General features: G+C 49.5%; 1 protein-coding gene across 2 annotated transcripts in view; it reads left to right on the forward strand.

Annotated features, from left to right (window-relative positions):
- The window catches only part of RASGRF1 (Ras protein specific guanine nucleotide releasing factor 1), a 113585-nt gene that overhangs the window by 46824 nt on the left and 43701 nt on the right, over positions 1-23060 (forward strand). For both annotated transcript variants that reach the window (XM_003413852.4, XM_003413851.3), the window contains exons 6-11: positions 9479-9558; positions 11750-11943; positions 12672-12781; positions 16331-16449; positions 18961-19121; positions 22893-22956. In XM_003413852.4, the coding sequence (XP_003413900.2) occupies positions 9479-9558; positions 11750-11943; positions 12672-12781; positions 16331-16449; positions 18961-19121; positions 22893-22956 (728 nt within the window). The remainder of the gene's footprint in view (positions 1-9478; positions 9559-11749; positions 11944-12671; positions 12782-16330; positions 16450-18960; positions 19122-22892; positions 22957-23060) is intronic.

The following is a 23060-nucleotide window of genomic DNA, read 5'->3' on the forward strand; positions in this document are numbered from 1 at the left end:
GTGGCCAAGGCGGGAAGAAGGGGCCTCACCAGTATTGGCCACAGGGTACCGAGCTGAACTTTGACAGGAGTTCTCGTCTAATTCCCATGAAGTGCAGATAAGGAAACTGAGGCCCAGAAATGAAGGAAATTGCCCAAGGTCACGTAGCTAGAAACCACCCTGCCCCAACAGTTGTGGGGCCTGGAGCAAAGTCAATGCTTCTGTACTGGGACAATGGTGCTCCGCAGGGGACATTTGGCAATGTCTGCAGACATTTTGGGTTGTCGCAACTGGGAGAGGGTACTGGTATCATCTAGTGGGTAGAAATGCTGCTAAACATCCTGCAATGCCCAGGACAGACCCCACCACAAAGAATTATCCATCCAAGGTTGAGAGACCCTGCTTTAATAAAAGTTATAAATCAAGCTACAAAATGTTAAATAAAATATGTTCCGTTCTCTATGTCGATACTGTCCTAATGGCCTGGGGGCCAAGTTCAGATTTAGAATTCTTAGACCCCTCAGAGTGCTGCTCTGTACCATGCTCCACCTGTACTTGATAAAAACGGTCACTTTTCCCAGCTGGTGGCTCTGGGCATCAGGATGGGCTCTGTGGAACTTCAGAGGCTGCGCTGATGGCTATTCTTCTGCTCTCAGCCTCTTTAAGGATTTTCTAGGAAATGGATTAAAGGAGCTTCTTGATGGGCAAGAAAATTGTGTAAACTAGATAAAAATAACAAAACAGGAAAACAGAGAGAGAGTTCTGTTTGCAGACAATCTTCATCTAGGAATTAAAGCGAGTCACTGTGTGACCTTAGACAGTCTCCGAGTTCCCTAGTGCTGCTGTAACAGAAATGCCACAGGTAGTGGGCTTTAAAGAACAGAAATTCATTTTCTCACAGTTGTGGAGGCTAAAAGTCCAAATGGAGGTCTAGGCCATGTGGATTCCTTCCTCGTGGGTAGCTCTGGGTATTCCTTGGTTCTTGGTGATCCTTGCATGGCATTGTCTTCCCCAGTATATGCTCGAATGTCTCTGTGTCTGATCTGCTCTTTATATAACTCAGAAGCAATTAGGTCTAGGATCTCCCTTACACTGGTATAGCTTCAACTGACTCATTACATTACATTATGGAAGGTAATTACATTACATCTATACTAGATTACATCCACAGGTATAGGGGTTAGGATCCCAACACATATTTCGGGGGGACACCATTCAGTCCATAATATGGTAATTCAGCTGCATTATTAAAAAAAAAAAAGTCATCATTCAGTCATTTCACTAATTCTGACTAGCCAAGCACTCTACATAGGTATTCGTGACCATAGTCACCTTCTCTGTGCCCTCCTCTTCCCCCTTCCCCTGCCAGTGGTGTGGTGAGTTTGAGGGGACTTGGGACCCCCCAGGGGAGGTGGGAGAGGCAGTGGATGTGAGTCAGACACGGATCTGATGCCCAAACAAGAAATGGAAGCTGCAAAAGCTGAAAGTCATTGGGGTGGGACAGGGCTGACACCGTGGACATGGATGAGGCATCAGAAGAACGGGAAGCAGAGAGGCAGAGAGAGAGAAGCAGGAAGGGAGCATACTTTTGGCCTTACAGAACCTTCTAGAAACCCTGAATCAGTGAGTCTGACGATGTTAATCTTTAACATTGTCAATCTTTAATACACATGTTGAACACAATTTGTAAACATTACATAAATTACCAATATAAAGAAAATGTATATTATCTTTTTATGAAATCAGGTAACATTGGCCTCAGAATATACAGCTGAGTCTTTTAGACTCAGCGACTCAAATTGGCTGGAAAATGAAGAGCTTGGTTCTTCCTGAGGAAACCTTGGACAGTTCTGCTGCGATCCCCGCCTTGCTCTACAGCGAGGTGCTCACGCCTGAGCCTAGAACTTGGGCACTACCCTCAGAGTTTCTCAATCTCAGGGTCTGGGGTGGGGCCCCAGGATTCTCATTTCTAATAAGTCAGCAGGTGCTGCTGATGCTGCTGGTCCTGGACCACACTTGGAAATGTCCGCCTTTAGGTCAGCATGTTTGCCTGTATTGGTAGCTTGGCCTGGCCAACTCCTTCAGGAATCCTTCAGGAAGCCTTGTAAGAGTTTTATGTTGTTTGTATTTTTCAGGCCATTATTGCAAACTTTCAATGACTATTCTCATAATCACCAAGAGACAAAGGTTTTCTTTTGTTTTTGTAACTTTGTTAGACTGTATTGATCTTTAATGGAATGTTTTTAACCTAGAATCTTTGATTAAGAGTATTCATGCCAGATCCCAGCATTTGTTCAAAGGCTGTTTGAAAAATCACACCATGATTTTTATTTTTATCATTTAAGAAATGAATGAATTCGTGGGGCACGCCTGTAATCGAGAGTAAAGAAAAGGGAGGAAGGGGGACTTTTGCCTTCTCATGAAGCTGATATTTTCAACACTGACCCTAAAAATAAACAAGGAGGTAGAAACAACCCAAGTGCCTATCAGCAGATGAATGGATAAACAAAATGTAGCCTATACCCACAATGGAATATTACTCAGTCATGAGGAGAAATGAAGCTCTGATATATACCACCACATGGATGAACCTTGAAAACACTACACTCGGTGAAATAAGCCAGACACAAGAGAGCAGATATTGTGTGATCCCACTTACAGGGTCACTTGCATGATCTCACCCATGTGGAAGAGGTAAATCCATCCAGACAAAAGAAGAGTAGTAGTTTAAGGAAAACATTGTCACTGAGGGATGATACGTGTTGGGTGTGTACAAGAACTGAATATTTGTTTGCCAATTTTAGTGACGAGCAGGTCAAACCAAGGCCTAGGAAGGCAGGAGTAGATTTAAAAGGAGAATACTTGGGAAAAATAAAATTTTTTTTTAAGTGGGAGGAAAGATATATGAATAGTTAGATGATAGATGACAGATAGATAGATGACAAGTCAATAGACAGATAAATGACAGATAGATAGATGATAGATAGATAAGATAGGATGAATCTTGACACAAAAAAATGGGAAGTAGGAAATGATGGAAAATCTGTAGCAAAGAAAGCCATAAAGGAATAGGGAGAGGGGAGCTCACGCCGTGAGGGTTCTCTTCCTGCTCTCTATCTCAGACACAGCCACCTAGCATCCATTCCTCAACTCTAAACCCGAACCCTAAATCTGAAACAATCCCCAGCCTTGCTTCTGAAGGAGCTTTCGTGTATCCACTGTTGACCTAGGAACAAATCAGCTGAGTGTCTTTAGAGATATTATCGCTACCTCTACCCCTACCGCCCCCGCAAAAATAAAGAAACAGAGAGAGACTTCAAGCTAGACCCATGAATCCTCTGGCAGGGCAGGTAGATAGATTCATCCAAATCTGTTTTCCCCTCCCTGTTGTTGACAGGAAGCCAGCCTTTAGGAAGGGATCCAGCAATGATTAGGGGTGGAAGGAGAGGACTGGTGAGCAGTGGCCCCACCAAAGGCAGGGGCCATTCGCTCATTCTTTCAACAAATACAAATGAGTGGCATCCGTGCCGGGCTGCATGCTGGGTTCAGGGATGCGGAGGTGGGCCTTGTGGGCCCTGTCATCTCCCCAGCTGCTTGTTAAATAATGAGCTAGAATCTCCCCACCGCCCTCCCCTCTCCCAGACTGTGGCTTATCACAGCGCAGGTCTCCAAATGCACTCTCTCACGCTTGTCGGGTTAGATAACTTTCCCTTGCACATCAGCCCAGCCTTCCTCTTCCTGTGGGGACCCAGGGCATGCCCCTCCCCTGTCTCCCTGCCTCGACCACAGCCCAGAGCTCTGTGCATCAATAGCCCAGGGCAGAGGCTGGTAGCCCGCTTACCAGAAAGCATGGTAGCACATAGCTTTCCCTTGAATTGGCTTTTAGGCTGAAATGTAGAGCCACATTAAAAACCTGATGCTAATTTGGTGATTTAATTTACTGGAGCTCATTAAAAGAGGTCCTTGGGAAGTACAAGGCCTCCCTTCAGGTTGGCAGATTCATCCAGGATGTTGCAGAGCTCGGGAGGGTGTTAACTGTGGGCTTTACAAAAAGAGGAGAGAAGATCTTGGAGCTAAACAGCTGCAGCAGGCTTTGTTTCACCCAGACAATAAGCATATAAACTTGGACTATTTCCCTTTAATGAAAATCATGCCCACCGTCCTGTGCTTGCCCCATGATGAGAGCCGTCGAGCCCCAGGGGGCAAATAGTTTGTATCTGATTGATTGGCAGTGGGTGCCTGGAGCCCTGGGCTGAGAAGGACAATGAGGCCACATCCAGCTCAGTGGGGGCGAGTGCCACGATCAGTTTGTCATATCTGCATGGGCTGAGGAATGGGGAGGGGCAGGTGCCTGAACCCATGATGTCTGGAGAAGTGCAGCTGGCAGAGGGTGGGGCGGGAGTGAAGAGGCCTGGGTTCTGTCCTGCTCTGACCAAGCCCTATGCACCTTGGACTGGCTTTGGGCAGGTCAGGCCCCTTTCTGGGCTCAGGGAGGAGACAGGGCACGGTGAGCACTTCCCAAGTGTGTCCTGCTGACCAGCCATTTACTCTCCCTGGAAGATTCTTTTCACCCTACTCTCCTGTCAGTTTTCTCCTACTCCTTTTTTAAGTCTTCCCCCTGGATGTCACGCCCCTGACTAACTCCCATCCCCCCTCCCCCGACCTTGTTGCTCTTGGCTTATGTCCCCTGGTTTTACACTCCCAGGATCCCCGTGCTGCCCTTTTGTAGCATTTTTCACACTTAAATAATGATTTCTTTCATGTCTAGATTCCCCACTAGACTAAAAGCTCCCTGTGGGCAGGGTCAGGGCGGTAGAACACAGCTGTACCTGCTGTGTGCTGCACAATCCAGGAAGCACCATTCATATAGACCAGGGGTCAGCAAACCTTTTCTGTAAAAGGCCGAATAACAAATACTTCCTACTTTACAGGCCATATTTTTATAGTCTCTGTTGCAGCTGCTCAACTCTGCTGTTGTAGCTGGAAGCAGGCATGTGTAATGCATAAATGAATAGGCATGGTTATATTCACTAATTCCCTAACATTAATTATGTGCAATTTTTTATATGTCACAAAATATTCTTCTTTTGGTTTTTTTTTAACCATTTAAAACTGTGAAAACCATTCTAAACTCGCAGGCCATACAAAGACAGATTTGGCCTGTGGGCATAGTTTGCCAACCCCTGATATAGGGTAGGATGTAAATGGTGCCCCCTAGAATTGTGTGTCCAGTGGCCCTGGAGGGGACTATTTCTATTTTTATCTCTGCAGGAGTTAGACACAGGGATATCAATGTCTGACCAAGTGCCTGATACCTAGTTGGTACTCAGCAACCATGTGTTGAATGAATAAATAAAACACTAGTTCTGCAGGATGTTAATGGGTTGTTCCACTTTCAAAGGGTCATGTAGATTTAGGAAAACTGCACAGTAGTTTGCCCCTTAACCAAAAACCAAACCAAACCAAACCCATTGCCATCGAGTTGATTCCAACTCAAAGCCACCCTAAAGGACAGAGTAGAGCTGCCCCATAGGGTTTCCAGGGCTGTAATCTTTACGGAAGCTGACTGCCATATCTTTCTTCTGCGGAGCAGCTGGTAAGCTCAAACCACCAACCCTTCAGTTAGAAACAGAGTGCTTAACCACTGTGACACAGGCTCCTAGAGAGTCATAATAAACTAAGCATTTTAAAAGAGTCAGTCATCCTTATTTCAAGCTGTTATAGAGCATAGAAAAATATGGAAATTTTCCCAATTTTTTTTTTCCAAAACTCAATTAAAAAAATAGCACATTTCCACATGGACATACACACACCTCAGCCAGGCCACTCTCATTAATGACAGAGGAGCTATGCCAACAAAGAGAGTCAGTCAAGAGTGCTCCAAGCAAAGGGAATAGCCTGTGCAAAGGCCCTGAGGCAGGAAAAAGTATGGCAAGTTCAAGGAAGAGAAAGAAGGCCAGAGTGGCAGGAGGAGAATAGGGGAGAAGGAGTAACTTATGAGACAGGCAGGGGCAGTTCTTGTAGGGCTTTAAGGCCGAGTTAAGGAGGGTGCCGTTATCCCACTCCACAGGATCAGATTTAGGCCTTTAAAGGATGAGTCTGGTGACTGTGTGGAGAAGGGTTGGGACAGGGACAAGAGTGGAAGCAGGGGACCAGTTGGTGACCCATTAATGGTGGTCCAGGCAGAGATGATGGGAGTGGCAGGAGTGATAGAGGGAACAGGAAGAGCAGTGCTTGATGGGGTGAATGTTGGGGGTGGGGTTGGGAGGACTGATGACTCCCAGGTGCTGCCTGAGCACCTGGCCAGATGAGGCTGCTATTTAATAAGATGAGAAGCTAGTGAAAGAGGAGCAGCTCTGGGGCGGGCAAGATGAGAGTCAGAATCAACACTAAAACTGCTATGAGTTCAGATTGTGAAAGAAAGAGACCATCCAAATCAGTAGTTTTCCCCTGTATCTACAGTAACCAGTTAGAAAATATAATGTGCAAAAAGGATCCCATTCTTAATGGCACCAAAAATTTAGGCTACCTAGAAGTAAACGTACAGCCCGTGTGGCAAGGGCATAAATGAAGACGTCTGTAGGCAGACAGACATATCAGCATCTTGGATGGAAAAGTTCCATCTTGCAAGGATGTCATATTCTCCCAAAGTTTTCTGTAAATTTCATATCATTCCAATTGAAACATAACCTAGCGAAATGATTTTAAAGCTCAACTGAAGGAATAAATGTGTACAAACAGATAATAACGTTCCAAAAAAGAACCCTGTAATTAAATTATAAAAGTTTACAAATATAAAGCGTTAACTATGAGCCCTGGTGGTTAAGAGCTCGGCTGCTAACCAAAAGGTCGGCAGTTCGAATCCACCACCCACTCCTTGGAAACCCCATGGGGCGGTTCTACTCTGTCCGATAGGGTTGCCATGAGTCGGAATCGATTCGATAGCAACGGGTTTGGTTTTTTTGGTTTTTGGAGGATCAGTGCCGTAACAGACCAGTAGATCATGAGAACAAAATAGAAGTCCAGAAACAGATTCAGATTATATGAGAATTTAGTAAGTATGAAAAGACAGCCTATCAAATCAGTAGGAAACAGATGGGTAGTCAATAAACAGGACTGGGAAATTAACGAACCAAGTTGAGAGGAAGATTACATTTATATCCATTATTCACATCTTACACCAAAGTAAATTCTAGATATATTAAGTATTTATGTGTAAAAATGAGACAATAAAATCAATATATTATAAACTACAGGAGAGCACGAATGCAACCCGGGGGTGGGGGCAGACACGATGCCCAAGGCAGAAAGCTTGGTAGACCTACAAATGCAGAAAGGAAAAACTTGAAAAAATATATCTATATACACACACAAATAAAAAAAAAATAGCTAAGCAAAAATGTCTATGGCACATATGTTCAGGTTATATGCTTGGGATGTAAACCAGAAAAAAAAAAAAAAACCTGTTGCTGTCGACTTGATTCCAACTCACAGAGACCGTATAGGACAGAGTAGAGCTGTCCTATAGGGTTTCCAAGGAGCAGCTGGTGGATCAGGATATTTAAAATTCATAAGATAGAAAATAGGAAATGGACATGAATAGAAAAAGCAATTCGCAAGAGAAGAAATACAAATGACCAATACATATGATACATATGAAAAAATGTTCAACAAACCCATAACAATGATTTTTTTTAAAAGCAAAGCAAATCAAATCAAAGTGAGATACCTTTTTTCTTCCTTATCAGATGAGTAACAATGGCAATTTCTAGGTAATAGGATTACAGGTAAAATACTCAAAGTTCACACTTTAAAAAAAATGTAGGCTTCACCAACTATATTTTCATAGTTCCAGCTTATGCTATTCCTGACATGCTACTACACCAGTCTGTGCAGTACTGGAATTTAAGGAAGTTTCTTTCCTCTGGGGTGTATCCTGACAGTTGCCTGCTGGGGCTGCCTGGAAATGGCTTTCCTGAGCCTTGCTATGGCAATGTGCAGGGCCGTCTAGATCCTCCTGACTGTAGGAAGGAAGAGAACAAACAGCTCCCTCAGGAACCCCATGGAAGTCCCCTGACCCCCATCCTGTCCCCACTCAGGTCACATGTTCTTCCCTCTGTGCGCTGTCACACACCCAGGTGGTTTCTTGCTGTAGAGCTTTTTGAAGAATCTTCATGTATCGACTACCAGAGTCCTTAAAACTGGGAAATTTTGTTTATCCATTCAGCAAACTAGTTCAGGGGCCATGGTCAGACAGAAACAAGGATGATTCTTTAGGAACTTGCTACCTGACAAAAATGCCTTTCTCATCAGGTGGTTCCGGAAATCAATGTGTACCCACGCCCAAAGGAGCCCTTTCTCTTAGGACTTGAGGGAAATGATAGACAAATTCACAATCATGATGAGACCCACACTCAGGAATGAGAATGTGGGAAAGTCTTCTCCACTGAGATTGTTTTAAGTTCCCACTAGTTTCAGTATTTATGACATTTTCCTTCCAGTACATTCTGTGGAATGTAATGGAGTTCCAATGTTCTCGAAGGCTTGTCCTGGGAGAGGTGGGGCTTGCTGTGTAGCGGGCAGCTGCTTGGGGAGCGGTGGACAGGGAAGGTGGTGTGGGAGGGGAGCCTAGGCAGATGTGGCCTAGTGCTCAGAGACGCAGCCCAGCCCAGTGCTAGGCTGCTAGGGAGAATGCATGTTCCCGGGCATGTTCGGCAATGGCAAAGCAGGGAGATCCTGGGTCCTTGCGCTTCTGTGACTGAGATTCCCAGAAAGGGGGCGGTCATGGGGGTGGTGGCAGGAAACTAGCATTTGCTGAGCGCCTGCTGTGTACCAGGCACTGGGGTAGACACTTCACCTGCTGGAGTGACCCCACTTCACCTTCATATTTTACACTGAAGGGCCTGAGGTTCAGATATGTTAAGCATCTCACTGAAGGTCACACAGCTGGGAAGGGGCAGAAGGTGGATTCGAGCCCTGCTCTGTGTGGTTCCCAAGCCCTAGCTCTTTCCACATCATCAGTGGCTTTTACTCTGTGTTCCCCAGAGCCCTGGGTTCATCCAAGATACCTCAGGGGTGCCCCCAGTAGGTGGGGGCTCCAGGAAGCAGGGGCGGCCATCAGTCTAGGCAGCTCCACGCTATGGGCAACTGACCTGCAGGGCTGGTTTCCTGGGCATGCAACCCTTGAAGTTGACAGGGCCCCACACTTATTTAATGGTCTCTTAGTGCCGTCTTGACATTGTTAGTAATTTTTGAACAAGGAACCCCACATTTTCATTTTGCACTGGGCCCCAGGAATTGTATAGTCGGTTCTGCTCGTTGGGTATCCGCACAGGGACTCACGTGGGAAGGAGCTTTGCTGCTAAGAACTTCCACAGGCGGTGGTCGCTGGCCCTATCCCTCAGGCCCCTCAGCAGGGCTGAGTTTCGGAGACCCCCTAGGCCCTGGAGGGGCAGGAACACACTCCCTTGGCCGAGCTTACCCTGTGCTTCTTTTCCAGCGAAACCATCATGTTTTTGCACCAGATCTTTTACCAAGGCCTGAAAGCCCGCATCTCCAGCTGGCCCACGCTGGTCCTGGGTGAGTAGACGCCCCTGGCAGGGGCCCCAGCCACTCCTCGCCCCAGATGTCCCTGTCCAGGGGCCCTTGGCTGCCCCTCAAGGCTGGGGCACCTTCCGGAGCAGAATCCAGTGGCATCCTAAAACCCATGGAACCCCTCTGAGGGACAGAATGGAAAAGACAAGTTGGCAAAAGCTATATTTCTAGGAGGAAAAGATATATTTTTATCTCTTATCTGCTTTTCCCTTTTAAAAATAATGCACACGTCCACATTTGGGAAGATTTGAAAACCCAGAAAAGTAGAAAAAGTTTAAAAATATCAAGCACAGTTCTGCTCCCCAAAGATCACCACTATAAACACTTTGGGTGCTTTCTTCCAACTTTTTTTTTCTATGCATAGATCTTTTTTCCCCCATTTTTACATAATTGTAAACATACAGAATTTGAAGCTTGCTGTGTGTGTGCACGTGTGTGTGCACTTACACTTAACCTTATAGCCTAAGCATTTTCTCTTGCTGAAAACATCATGTTGGATCACTGTGTCACCCCCCAGTATGGTGAATGAGCCATCATTTATATAACCGGCTCCATTGTGGCCTCTTAGAGTTGTTTCCAACTTGTTATTGTAAATAGTCATCTTTGCACACAATGTTTTCTTCATATTAGACCTCGCTTCCCAAACGTACAATTACTAAGACAAAGGGTATCGATGCGACAAAGGCTCTTGCTTCATGCATGCTGTCAAATTGCTCTCCAAGAATAACATACACGCAAGAAACTAAAGTATCTCCCGCGCCTCACCTCACCAGCACTAGTTGTTTTGGGGAGTTTGTTGTTGTTACTATCTTAATGCGATAGGTAAAGGTGAAGGCTGGTGTCACCTCCGCCATGAGGAAACAGGCTGAGGGAAGTGCCAAACCAGACCCCAGACCCGGGGCTGTCAGAGTCTATCAGAGTTTCTCTGCCCTCGAGCTCTGGAGACTTCCTATGTGCAAGTGGGGGCATTTGTTTGTCTTCTCAAGCCTAAGACCCATAGGTCAAAACAAGAAGAGGTCTTAGCAGGGGCAGGGGAGCATTTCCTACGGTAGCATTGTTGAAGACACCATCCATTGGGTCATTGAATGCCCTTTTATGAGAGCTTCTCGTTTCACATGTATTACGAGGAAAGCATTTTTTTTTTCTTTTTTCAATGAGGTTTGTAAGCAGAAGTTTCAAATGGTTTCATCGGTTCCCGTCAAATGTTGAAGGGCAAATTCGGGGAGATGGCTTGGGCTTTCCGGGGGGGCTAGAAGGGCAGGATATACCCAGGAGAACCTGGGGGAGGTCAGAGACAGATGGGTCAAAGGGGGCACTCGTGACTGAATCAGAAGGTGCAGAGCTGGGGAGGCCTGGTAGGGACAAGGACAGACGGATGAAGGGACAGACAGACGAAGGAGCAGAGATTGACAGGAGGGCTTGTCATGTGGTGGGGAGAAACCATGGAATGGGAAAGTCAGGAGACCCAGTTCCCGGCCAGCTACTGACTCACCTGTGGCCTGGAATGTGTCACTTCCTGTCTCAGGTGGGAGAGTCTGGGATGGAGGTCTACTGGGGACTGCTCTCAGCAGCAACGCAGTGGGGAGGCGAGGGCAGCAGGATAAGGAAGAGGGAGAAGCTGGGCTTCCATGCGGTTGCAACAGAGGCCTCGGCCCACCCCACAGAGAGCTCTGGAGCCAGGTTGGCCCTCAAGAGATGTCCCGAATTGAAGCAGGGGGCTGGCCTTTATACCCTCACATGAACCAGTCTTTGGATGGGGCATGACCTGGGCAAAGCACCTTCCATCATCAGAGAGCAATTTTTGGACGGTGACCCTGCTAAGCACCATGAGCCACCATCTCTCCGGGTGGCTGGGAGAACGAATCCTGAGGGGATCCGGGCAGCACACTGCAGCAGCCACCACACCATGTGTGTGCTCTGACCCTGAGCAAAGAGGCGTCAGACGAGACAGGGCCCCACATCTCCAAAGATCTGTGGTTCCAACGTGATCCCAACAGCTGGGGCCCCTCTCTCTGGTCCTGGCTAGGGCAGCGGTACCAGCGGTACTTAAAGGCAAGGATCTCTCAGGGCAGGGGCTGAGCCTGGCCCCTGGCCTCACTGAGTGGTCTGCGAGATCCGAGGGCACACGGAGCATCTGTCTGCCCCGGCGCCTGGCTGACGCCCACCCTTCTTCCAGCCGACCTGTTTGACATCCTGCTGCCCATGCTCAACATCTACCAGGAGTTCGTTCGCAACCACCAGTACAGCCTGCAGATCCTGGCCCACTGCAAGCAGAACCGTGACTTTGACAAGCTGCTGAAGCACTACGAGGCCAAGCCCGACTGCGAGGAGAGGACGCTGGAGACCTTCCTCACCTACCCCATGTTCCAGGTGGCCACCAGCCCTGCCTACCTGGGGGCCCACAGCGGGGAGGGCATGGCGTGAGGGCCACAGCTGAGAGGAAGCCATGCCCCAGGGCACCGTCCCTAATATTGATTGCAGCTCTAGGCTGCCTGGGGAATGGCATTAGGACCAGCCCTGAATCCTGGCTGCTGGAGGGTAAGCTGGTGGTGGTCCACAGAACAGGTGGAGGAAGGAGCGGGGCAGCTCCTGGAGACGGCCATCAGGAGGCACTTGCCTCCCCAGGCCCTGCCTCCTGCCAGGGCGGAGCTGCCAGTTCAGGGTCTGGTCCCCAGAGGAGACCCTAGAAGGGCCTCTACAGTGGAGTCTGCAGCCCATCTCCTTCCTCAGCCCTGCTGTGGAAGTCCTCTGGGCTGAACAAATTGTTCTCTGCTTTTCTCTCTTTCTATCCCTCTATATTGCTGCTCTGTCTCTGTCTTTCTTGCTTCACATTGTCTCTCTCTCTCCCTGTCTCTGTCCCTCTCTTGCTCTTTGTCTCTGTCCCTGTCTCCCTGACCCTCCCTATTTTCCCATCACCTGTCTCTTTCTCTGCCCTGTCCCTGTCTCTCTTTCTCCATCCCTGTCCCTGTCCCCCGTCTCTCTGTCTTTCTCTGTCCCTGTCCCCCGTCTCTCTGTCTTTCTCTGTCCCTGTCCCTTGCCCCATCCTGTCCTTCTGTCTCTCTTGGCTCCCGGTCCCTCTGCGTCTCCCCTGCCCACAGATCCCCAGGTATATCCTGACACTACATGAGCTCCTGGCCCACACACCTCACGAGCATGTTGAGCGCAACAGCCTGGACTATGCCAAGTCCAAACTGGAGGAGCTGTCCAGGTAAGCCCGGCTGCCCTGCTCTCCCCCAGACAGGTGCACAGGGCAGGCCAAATACCCCTCCCTGGAGGCTACTGAGCCCCAGATGCTAAAACTCACGTTCAGATTCGGAGGGAACAGCCCGCCCCATCTCGAAGCAGAATCCCCTGAAGAGGTCCCGAGAGGTTTCAAATCAAGCCCAAGTGGGCACTGATGGGGACAATGTGGGTGAGTGTGGTGTCCCTGGCACCGTGTGGGGACAGTGTGGGTTAGTGTGGAGTCCCTGGCACCATGTGGGGACAGTGTGGGTGACTGTGGAGTCTCTGGCACTGTGTGGAGACAGAGTGGGTGAGTGTGGTGTCCCTGGCACTGTGTGGGGACAGTGTGGGTGAGTGTGGTGTCCCTGGCACTGTGTGGGGACAGTGTGGGTGAGTGTGGTGTCCCTGGCACTGTGTGGGAACAGTGTGGGTGAGTATGGTGTCCCTGGCACTGTGTGGGGACAGAGTGGGTGAGTGTGGTGTCCCTGGCACTGTGTGGGAACAGTGTGGGTGAGTATGGTGTCCCTGGCACTGATGGGGACATTGTGGGTGTGTGTGGGTTCCCTGGCACCATGTGGGGATAGAGTGGGTGACTGTGGGGTCCCGGTAGTGATGGGGACAGTGTGAGTGTGGAGTCCCTGGCACCATGTGGGGACAGCATGGGTGAGTGTGGGGTCCCTGGCACCATGGGGGGACACCATGGGTGAGTATGGGTTCCCTGGCACCATGTGGGGACAGCATGGGTGAGTGTGGGGTCCCTGGCACCATGGGGGGACAGCATTGGTGAGTGTAGGGTCCCTGGCTTAGATGGATCCCAGGAAAAGCCCTGGGCACTCCAGGTGTGCCCACCAGGTGCGAGAGTGGGAACACTGGAGGGAGTTCAGACCTGAGAATGTCTGGAAGGTGGAACGAGGAGGGTTTTCTGATGGATCAGAGGTGAGAGGGGAGGGGAAGACTGGAGTCCAGGTGCCTCCAGAGTCGGGCACCCTCACCCAGATGGAGAAAATGCAGGCAGGGCTGGTTTAAGGGCAATTCCAGGAGCTTTATTGGGGAGCATGTTCAACTTGACGTGCCAATGAAGCATCTGAGTGGAGATGACAAGGAGTTGGGTATTTGAATCTGTTGTTGAGGGGAGAGAGAAGCTTGAGAGTCATCAGCCTGGAGGTGGTAGTTAAAGTCACAGGACTGGCTGAGGTCCCAAGGGAGTGAGTTTACACAGAAAGGGACAGGACCAAGGCCTGAGCCCTGGACCTCCACCATGGAGAGGTCAGAGATGAGGAGCCTGTGGTTAGGATGGGCTGGCCCAGCCCCCAGCCCTCCCCAGGGCCCTACCAAGCCACTCAACACCCTAAACAGCTTCCCAAGTCTATCAGGGGCAGCGGGCCAGGCCACAGCCCCCAACTGGGCAGAGGGGGCAGAGGCTGGACCAGAGCGGGATGCAGGCTATCCCCTGTGATCCCGCCAAGGCCCAGCTGAGTTACAGACCCCAGAGTGGAGGGTAAGGGTGCAGAGGTGACCAGGATGTGACTGCAGAGTGACACAACCATTGTAGGGCACACCCCAGTCCTCACATGCACCAGGGAGCCAGACCCCACACACTCCCCTATAGGAGAAGACTTGGGTTCCCTGAGGCAGCGTGCTTCTCATCACTGCGGGACGCTCCATTCTGGTGCCATGCAGGGGAGCAGGTGGCAAATGGGTACCAAGGTATTTGGCCTAAGATCATGATCCCTTTCCCCTGGGTCCTGGGTGTGTCAGCCTGCTCTCTCTTGGTTCCGTCCAACCGCCTGTACCTGCCCTGAACCCCGCCCTGGTGGCACAGGAGAGGGTTTTCCTATTGCCATGACAACGGTCCTCTCATCCTCCTCATACACTCCCATGGGGGAATCCTGGCAGGAAGCCATCAGATAAGCAATGCAGGCCCACTCTGCTCAGAATCACACCTCCCCTCTAGGGACTGGCTCTCCCCAACCTCGGGCCTTTGTCCAGCTATTTGGTCCTGAACCCCCAGATCCTGGGTGACCCGAGTCATCACTTCCCAGAGCTCCCCAAATAAGTATGCGGCATGAGTCCCCAACACACACCCCAGCCTGGAGCTGGGACTTATCCTGAGCAGCAGTGGTATACACACACCTAACAGGAAACCAATGCTGCTACTTTGAAATCACCCTTTGTTTGTCACCAGATACAGTCTTTCCCAGCAAAGTCCCCACCTGCTCAAGAGACCAACTGACCAACCCATTGCCTTCGAGTTGATTCCCATTCATGGTGACCCCATAAAAGTAAGAGTAGAACCACACTCCATAGGGTTTTCAATGGCTGTGACCTTTCAAAAGCAAATTGCCAGGCCTTTCTTTCAAGGCACTCAGTTTGCAGCGGAGCACTTTAACCGTTTATGTGCACCCATTAACTCCCGATCAAAAAGTGCTTCTGATTACCTTTGGTTACTTCCAAAAATGAATGTATCTCCAGGAAACCAGTATATGCCCTGGAAGGTATCTCCTCTCAGACTTCCTTTCCAGAAGAGGGCTGGGGCCAGGGCTTCTGGGGAGAGCATCATTGCCTGAGGGGGTGGAGGTGGGACTGAGGCCCTTGAAGAAGAAATTCCATCTAAATGCCCCACTCTCTTTATAAGTTGAATAGCATCTGTGAGAGAACTTTGTAAGCTGCACACGCTAACCAGCCCTTTTGGTGGTCTTGGTGGAACTGCAGGCATAAGCGGACAAATAGAAGGTTTTGTGCTTTGCTTGGAGTAGGTGGGGTACTTTTTCCAGAGGACCAAAAAAATCACTCGCCACTTTCCTAAGACCCCTGGAAACCCACAAGATTCAGCAAAATTGACAGCTTACACCCATCCTTTATGTGCAACTTTTAGGAAAAAAAGTTAAATGGCGCCACCTTCTGGACAGGAGGGTTGTTGCAGCAGTCAGGATAGGGACAGCTAGGACAGTTGTCTTATTCTTGATTCAAGGGCCAACTGTGTCCTGCTTTCCTCCCAGACCTTCTGGAGCCAACTAGATTGCCAGGAGTTCCAAAAATGAGCTATTCTATGGTACCAACGACAGTTTTTTTTTTAAAAAAAACACATGAAGATCAGGGGAAAGAGTTTTCAGAGAAAGGAAACAGCAAGTGCAAAGGCACCGAGGCAGGAATGAGCATGGTTTAGTCTATGGATGGAAATACTATGGCCAGTAGTGGAATGAGGGGCAGGATGTCACCTGGACTCCCATCTCTTTCCCAGTGCTGGGGCTGGTCCTGCTGCCTCTGTTTCACATGGTTCAGACTTTGAAATCAGACCAACCTGCTTCTTAGTTGCTAACTTCCATTTTCTTTTCTCTGAAATAAGAACAGCTGCCTCCTTGGGCTGACAGACTGATAAAATGAGATCACACCTGTAAAGTGCCCAGCACACAGTGGGCACTCAGTAGATGCACGTTCCTTTATGACGACATCTGGCCAGAGACCCAGCATTCCCTCCTCCCTGGGAAGCGGGCAGCCCACCTCTGACCATGTGATTTATTTCCCGGCCCCACAGGATCATGCACGACGAAGTAAGCGAGACAGAGAACATCCGAAAGAACCTGGCCATTGAGCGCATGATCATTGAGGGCTGTGAGATCCTCCTGGACACCAGCCAGACCTTCGTGAGACAAGGTATGGCCCCTGCACCCTGCCTGACCTCTACAGGTGAGCCCCAACAGAGGCAGGGAGGTGGCACTTGGGGACACTGCTAGTTGGTGAGGCTGTCTGGTGCCAAAACCTGCCAGTGTGCCTGCCGAGTATTCCGGGGCTGCTGGCGGAACGTGACGGCTATATGTAGATGTTGGTATCTATACATATAGATGCAGATATTATTGGTTTTCACAGTTTCCTTCTCTCCAGATGTAAACATAATCCTACCCAGATGGCCTTGATTTGTCTATTGTATGTCATAGTAAACATTGGTATGTCCTTTTTGGGGAGAAAGTATGGCTGGAGGATGGAAGATAGATAACAATTGGCTCTTACTCAGTGAATCGCAAGCATTTTCAGTGCCTGAGAGGAAGTGGGTGTTGGCTCAGTCCGTCTGTCCTTTGGGCTTCTTGTACCTCTTGGGGGAAGCCGTGTTCATAGTTGTTCTCACAGGTGGAAGGCTTTCTCCACCCTTCCGCCTCAACTTACTTGAGGACAGCGTTTGAGAGATACACCGTGTTGAAAAAGCTGAGTAGAGGCTCCTTGTGACTGAGGGGACTGAAGACACTCAATTTGAGGCTTCAGAGCCGGAGTGTACTTAAAGTTCAGCTTGTTCAAATTCCATGTCCCGTGAGAAACTCAGCTTCTGCTTGAATGCCCCAGAGGTGACGTCCAACCTCAGGATGGACCCTCCAAGTCCCTTTTCTCTAACCTGTTGCTGTCAATTCCAACTCATGGCAACCCCATGTGTTACAGAGTAGAACTGCTCCACAGGGTTTTCTTGACTATAATCTTTAGAGAAGCAGATTACCAGGCCTTTTTCCCATGGTGCCACTGGGAATTGCGAACCTTTCGGTTAGTTGATCACAACTAGGCTCATCTAGCCCTGGGATTCTCTGATTAGATGAAAAACCTACCAGCGCCCCCTACTGGCCTGTGCAGCTGTCTCAGGCCCCTGCTGTCCTGGGCAAGGATAGCATCCTTGGAGTTTTGTCCCAAGCCGGTGTGTGGCCACTCTGCTCTTCCCTGAGGCCCATCCTGAGACCTACTGGGCCCAGAGCCAGCGCCGCCTGTGTCCTGGCTGCCCCCGAGCTGTGCTGGGTGCTGCCTATGCCAGAGGTGTCCCCATATGGTATTTTGAAGCCCCTTTAAAGAAAATTCCAAATGGACTTGGCTTGGAAGTCACCTAAGGAATCACTTCTTCTGGGTGGGAGGTGTCCGCACAAGCCAGGAGTCTGCACCATGCCCCGAGACAAAGCATTTCCTCACCTCCTGCGGGGCTGGGTGGGACCTGGTTATGAGAAGTTGGGGCCCAACAAGCCCTTTCTCCCTTGTTCCGTCTGTACCTGCCTGCCCTAAGCCCCGCCCTGGCAGCACAGGACAGAGTTTTCCTGTCATCCTGATTACAGCCCTCTCATCCTCCTCACACGCCCCCATGGGGGAATCCTGGCAGGAAGCCATCAGAAAACCCCATCCCTGGCAACAAACACTGATGCCTGCCCCATTCATGCCAGGCCCTACGTGGGGCTACAGGGACACCCAGAGAACCAGATCCAGCCTCATCCTCCAGCAAACTGTGTAGTGAGAGAGAGTCATAAAGAGAAATGCAGGAAAGTGTCCCGGGCAGGTAGTGGACATTAGCAGGAGATGGTGTGTCGGCCCAGAGCAGAACTGAGGATCTGGGGAAAGCTTTCCAGAGGAGATGACACTGGAGTGGGATCTTGAAGCATAACTAGGAGTTCACTCGGTAGATGGGGTGAAGGAGGGACTTACTAAGCTGAGGACCAGAGTTCAGGGAGCCACAGACGATTGACCTCGAACTAGCCTTGGAGCAGAAAAGGGAGACAATTGCAGGAGAGGAGGCTGGGGCGGTAAGCCTAAGCCAGACAGCTGAAAGACCTTGACTGCCCAAATCCCGGGGGTGATGAGAAGCTGTTGAAGGATTTTAAGTAGGAAAGGAGACCTGTAGAGCACGTATTGGGGGTAAGGATTCCAGAGCAGGTACAGCAAATGAGTGTCATTACAGGCACCTACTCTGCTCAGTAATGGCTGCCTGGAGTACCACGTGGGGAAGGACTGTGAGGCTCCAGTGGGCTCTGCAGGAAAGAGTGCGTTGATCGATTGGTGATGTCTGCCATGGCTGCTTGTGGCAGCCTCCTGCCATCCCCAAAGCCCTTCTTCTTACCACATGGGCTACACATCTCTTTTAGGGTTCCTTTTCTTGCCAAGGCCATGGCCTCTGGCTGGGAGGTCAAGGTGTCCCACACGGAGCTTACCTGATCAACGCCCCCCCGCCCCCTGCCAAAATCTGGTCCTGAGGAAGGGCTGGAAGGAGTGTCTGAGGGTGTGTTTGTTACCAGGAACTAGGATTGCCTTGCCGCACAGCCACTGCCGCTGGTATCTCAAGCCCACATTCAACCTCAAAGCCAGGTCAGAGTCAGAGAGAGGGTCGTCCTTGGAAACGGGCTCAGGGTCTCCCTCCTCCACCCACAGGTTCCCTCATCCAGGTGCCCATGTCTGAAAAGGGGAAGATCACCAGAGGGCGCCTGGGGTCTCTGTCGCTAAAGAAGGAGGGTGAGCGGCAGTGTTTCCTGTTTTCTAAGCATCTAATTATCTGTACCAGAGGCTCTGGAGGGAAACTCCACCTGACCAAGGTAAGGACCCAGGAGACAGCTGCTTCCCTGACCACAGGTATGACTGACCCTGACGGGGGCCCAGATGGTGGACAAATGTGTCAGAGACACATGCACACACACACACACATACACACACCGTGTGCCATGGTTTAACTGGCAGGTTGGAATGAACAGCCCATTGATCGATTTTCCAATGGAGGAATCATGAGACATGGGAAGGGGAGTATCTAGGCCCCCGAAGTCTCCCCTACGGCTGGGTACCTGGGCCAGAGGAGCCAGGCGGTCTGGACAAGCACATAGAAGGCCCATGATGTGTGTGTCTATGTGTCTGTGTGTCTGTGTTGGGGAGAGGTGGAAAGGGCAGGGCAGAGGATGATATCTCCAGAGCCTTTCTCTCATCTCCAACCAAAGGGGCTCAGACAGATCCCCTCCAACGCCCTTCTCAGACTCTCCTCTGCCAGTGCGGGAGTGCTGCCCCAGGGACGGCTGGTCAATCCCAGAAGGCCATTCAGGTGTTCACAGACACAGCCCACTCTCAGGACCCCACAGCCCTGCAGGGGACCCCACATGTTCAACCAACCCACCTTCCCTTCCCAAAATGTGGAAGGGAATAAGCATCCCCTCCTGCTTCCTCACAGACCCCTGGGCCCTTGCTCATGCTGTCCGCTCAGCTGCACAACTGTCCTTCTCCCCAGCCAGCCTCTTTTACGTCCTTCATGTCCTTCAAGGCCTGCTCCAACGCCCCCTCCCCTGTAAACCTACACCCTGGCAGAGTCTACTGCCCCCCAAGACTGCACACTGCTTCTCTCATTGCTCTGAGCTTGGGGTCTGTCCTACTTCTGTCACTGACACGTGTGACCGTGGACAAGTCCCTGGCCCTCTCTACACCTCAGTTTCTCATCTGTAAAATGGGGAGAACTGTCCTCACAGAGCCACCGGAAGGATGCAGGAAGCCAACGGTGGGCGTCTGTTTGCTCTGTGAATTACGGGGTGCTTCCCTCTGAGAAGCTGCAGTCCCCCCGCATCGTGCCTGTCACCAGAGCTTGCTCCTGCGGGTTGCAGATCCGCCTGGGAAGGGCCAGAAGGTACCCTCAATTAAGGCAGAGCATCAGGGAAACCGTTCTTCCAGACCCGGGATGCCTGTCCCATAACCACCTGCAGCGCCAATAGATCAACCCGTGACTTCGGGGAATACACTGCTTGTGTTAACGTGTCGACGAACTAGTTGGCTGGCTGCACAAGGAGAAATTAATTTACAAATATTGAATACTCCAGTCTCAACCAAATTATGTATCAAGGAAAGCTTTCATTATTTATTAGCTCTGGAGTTTCTACTGTGAAGACCTCTATCCAAGTTTGCGGGGACGGTTCCCTCAGTGGGCGGGGGCCGGAAGGGGCAGGTTGAACTGAAGACTTCAAGGCAACTTCCTGCTCTGAAAATATGAAAGCATTTGTTTCTATGTTTGTTCATTTTGTTTGGGGATTTTTTTTTCTTTTTTCTTTTTAAGTTTTAGGAGTCTTGTAGCATACTGGTGAAGAACACGGAATCAGATGCCACTCAAAGTCTAGAACTGCCACTTACCAGTGGGTGACAGTAGATAAATCATGTCACCTCACCAAGCCTCAGTTTCCTTATCTGCGTAATGGGGGTGAAAATACTACTGCATGTGAATACTATAAGGATTAAGTGAGATGGCCCATCCAAAGCCCTTAGTCCAGTGCCTGGTACATAAGTACTCAATACACGGGAATAATCGTTGTCATTCCTAGTTATATAATAATAAACTTGTAATCATAACAATAATAATAGCAAGCCCCTATATAATGATTACTGTGGGCCAGGCAGGGTCCCTGGGTGATGTAAATGATTAATGCGTTCAGCTGCTAACCAAAAAGTTGGCAGTTCAAGTCCACCCAGAGGCACCTCAGAAGAAAAGCCTGGTGATCTACTTCTGAAAAATCGGCCATTGAAAACCCTGTGGAGCACAGTTCTACTCTGACATACATGGGGTCATATCATGGAAGGCAACTGGTTGGAAAAGCCAGGTACTATCCCAAATATTTTATGTATCTTTAATTCTTAGAACAACCCACCAAGGTGAGTACTATTACTTTTCCCATTTTATAGATAAGGGAACTGAGGCAGAAGAAGCTAGAAAGTGGCAGAGCTGGGCTTTGAACCCAGGTAGTCTGGCTCCAGAGTCTGTGTTCCTAATCACTTTGGTAAATATCCTTCAGTGACCATAAATTCAAATCATTCCTCTTTAAGTGTGCAGATCAGAAATAGAATGCCTTTAGTCCTTTCTGAAGGGGGTATGCTGCAAATCTGCGAGATTTAAAACTACAAAACGGAATTTTTTTTTAAGACCTAAAGAATATCAATACTATGAGGCTTTCGTGATTAATGACATCATCGGGCAGGTTAAGACCCAGAAAGGCTGGAGACCCCCCCAAGGCCACCACAGAGCAAAGCAAGAAGCAGAACCCCAGATTTGGGGGGCCAGTCTTACGCTCTCCCAGCCCTTCTCTGCCTTCCAAATGGCCGCCTTCCCTCCAAGGACTTTCATTTATAGATTAGACACATGGCCAGGTCTCTACTGTTATTATCAGTCATTGTATTAGTTATCTATTGCTGTGTAACAAATTACCTCCAAAGTATACTGACTTAAGAAACATTTATTATCTCATGGTTTCTGTGGGTCGGGAATTCAGTAGTGACTTACCTGGGTGCTCCTGGCTCCAGGTCTCTCATGGGTTTGCAATCAAGATGTCAGCTTGGGTTGCAATCATCTGAAGGCTTGACTAGGACTGGAGGATCCTTTTCCAAGATGACCCGCTCATATGGCTGTTGGCTGGAGGCCTCAGTTCCTCATTCATAGAGCTCTTCTCACAACACATTAGCTGGCTTCCCCCAAAATGAGTGACGTTAGAGAGAGCGAAAGAGCAAGGAGTACCGTCAGTGCCTTCTGTGACCCACTCTCCAGAGTTGCATTCCATCACTTCCTCTTTATTCTTTTAATTAAAAGCAATCAGTAAGCCTGGCCCACACTCAAGAAGAGGGGAATTAGCCGAAGGGAGGAGTATCAATTTGTGGACATAATCTTAAAACCACCGTTGTTGTAGTTACTCTTCTCGTTACAACCTCAAGGGATCTCACACCCAAGAGACATTCAAACACTCAAGAATGGGAGGTGTTTGCCCATATATTTCAAATAACTGCCAACCAGGAGCTGACCCTGGGCTGGGATCAGCCCCCTGAGATTCTCTCTGGGCCCCACCACTAACTTGTCAGATCTTGAGCAAATCTCTTAACCTTTCTGTCTCCTTTTTTCCATCTGTAAAATGAGAACAACAATACCTGTGACATGTCCAGGAAATTGGTCTCAGTTTCCCCATTTATAATATGATGTGTTTGGCCCAGCACAGCAGATTTCAAGCTTCTGCAGACATAGGGCTACGAGGTGATGCTTCAGAGCAGCTGCTGTGGGAACAAGAAGAGGCCAAGCTGGCAGGTGCTGACCTCTCTGCCCACAGCCCGACCTCAACCCTCATTCAGGAACGGCCTCTCCGAGACACTCCCATTTCATCCACTTTCTCAGGCTTCTTATATGCAGATGAAGCCCTTCAACTTAAAAAACAAAATACCCACACACACCTGGCATGTAATATGCATGTACATATGTGTATATACATGAGTGCTCTCCAAAGGCTCTTGCAGCCTAGCATTTTGGGGCTCCTACATATCGCCTTACCCCCTTGACTCAAAGTGGCTCCGCTGCTCTTTTTCAGAATGGAGTCATATCCCTCATTGACTGCACCTTATTGGAGGACCCAGAAACCACGGAGGAGGAAGGTAAGTGTGAAGGTTCCGTGTGTGCACATTCACACAACCCGAAAGGTGGGCCCAGGTATTGTTTTTTTGTTGGGAGATGCTGCAATATGGTAGCCCACTCCTGA

Source organism: Loxodonta africana, chromosome 13, assembly GCF_030014295.1.
Source record: "Loxodonta africana isolate mLoxAfr1 chromosome 13, mLoxAfr1.hap2, whole genome shotgun sequence".
In the NCBI taxonomy this organism is placed as follows: domain Eukaryota; kingdom Metazoa; phylum Chordata; class Mammalia; order Proboscidea; family Elephantidae; genus Loxodonta; species Loxodonta africana.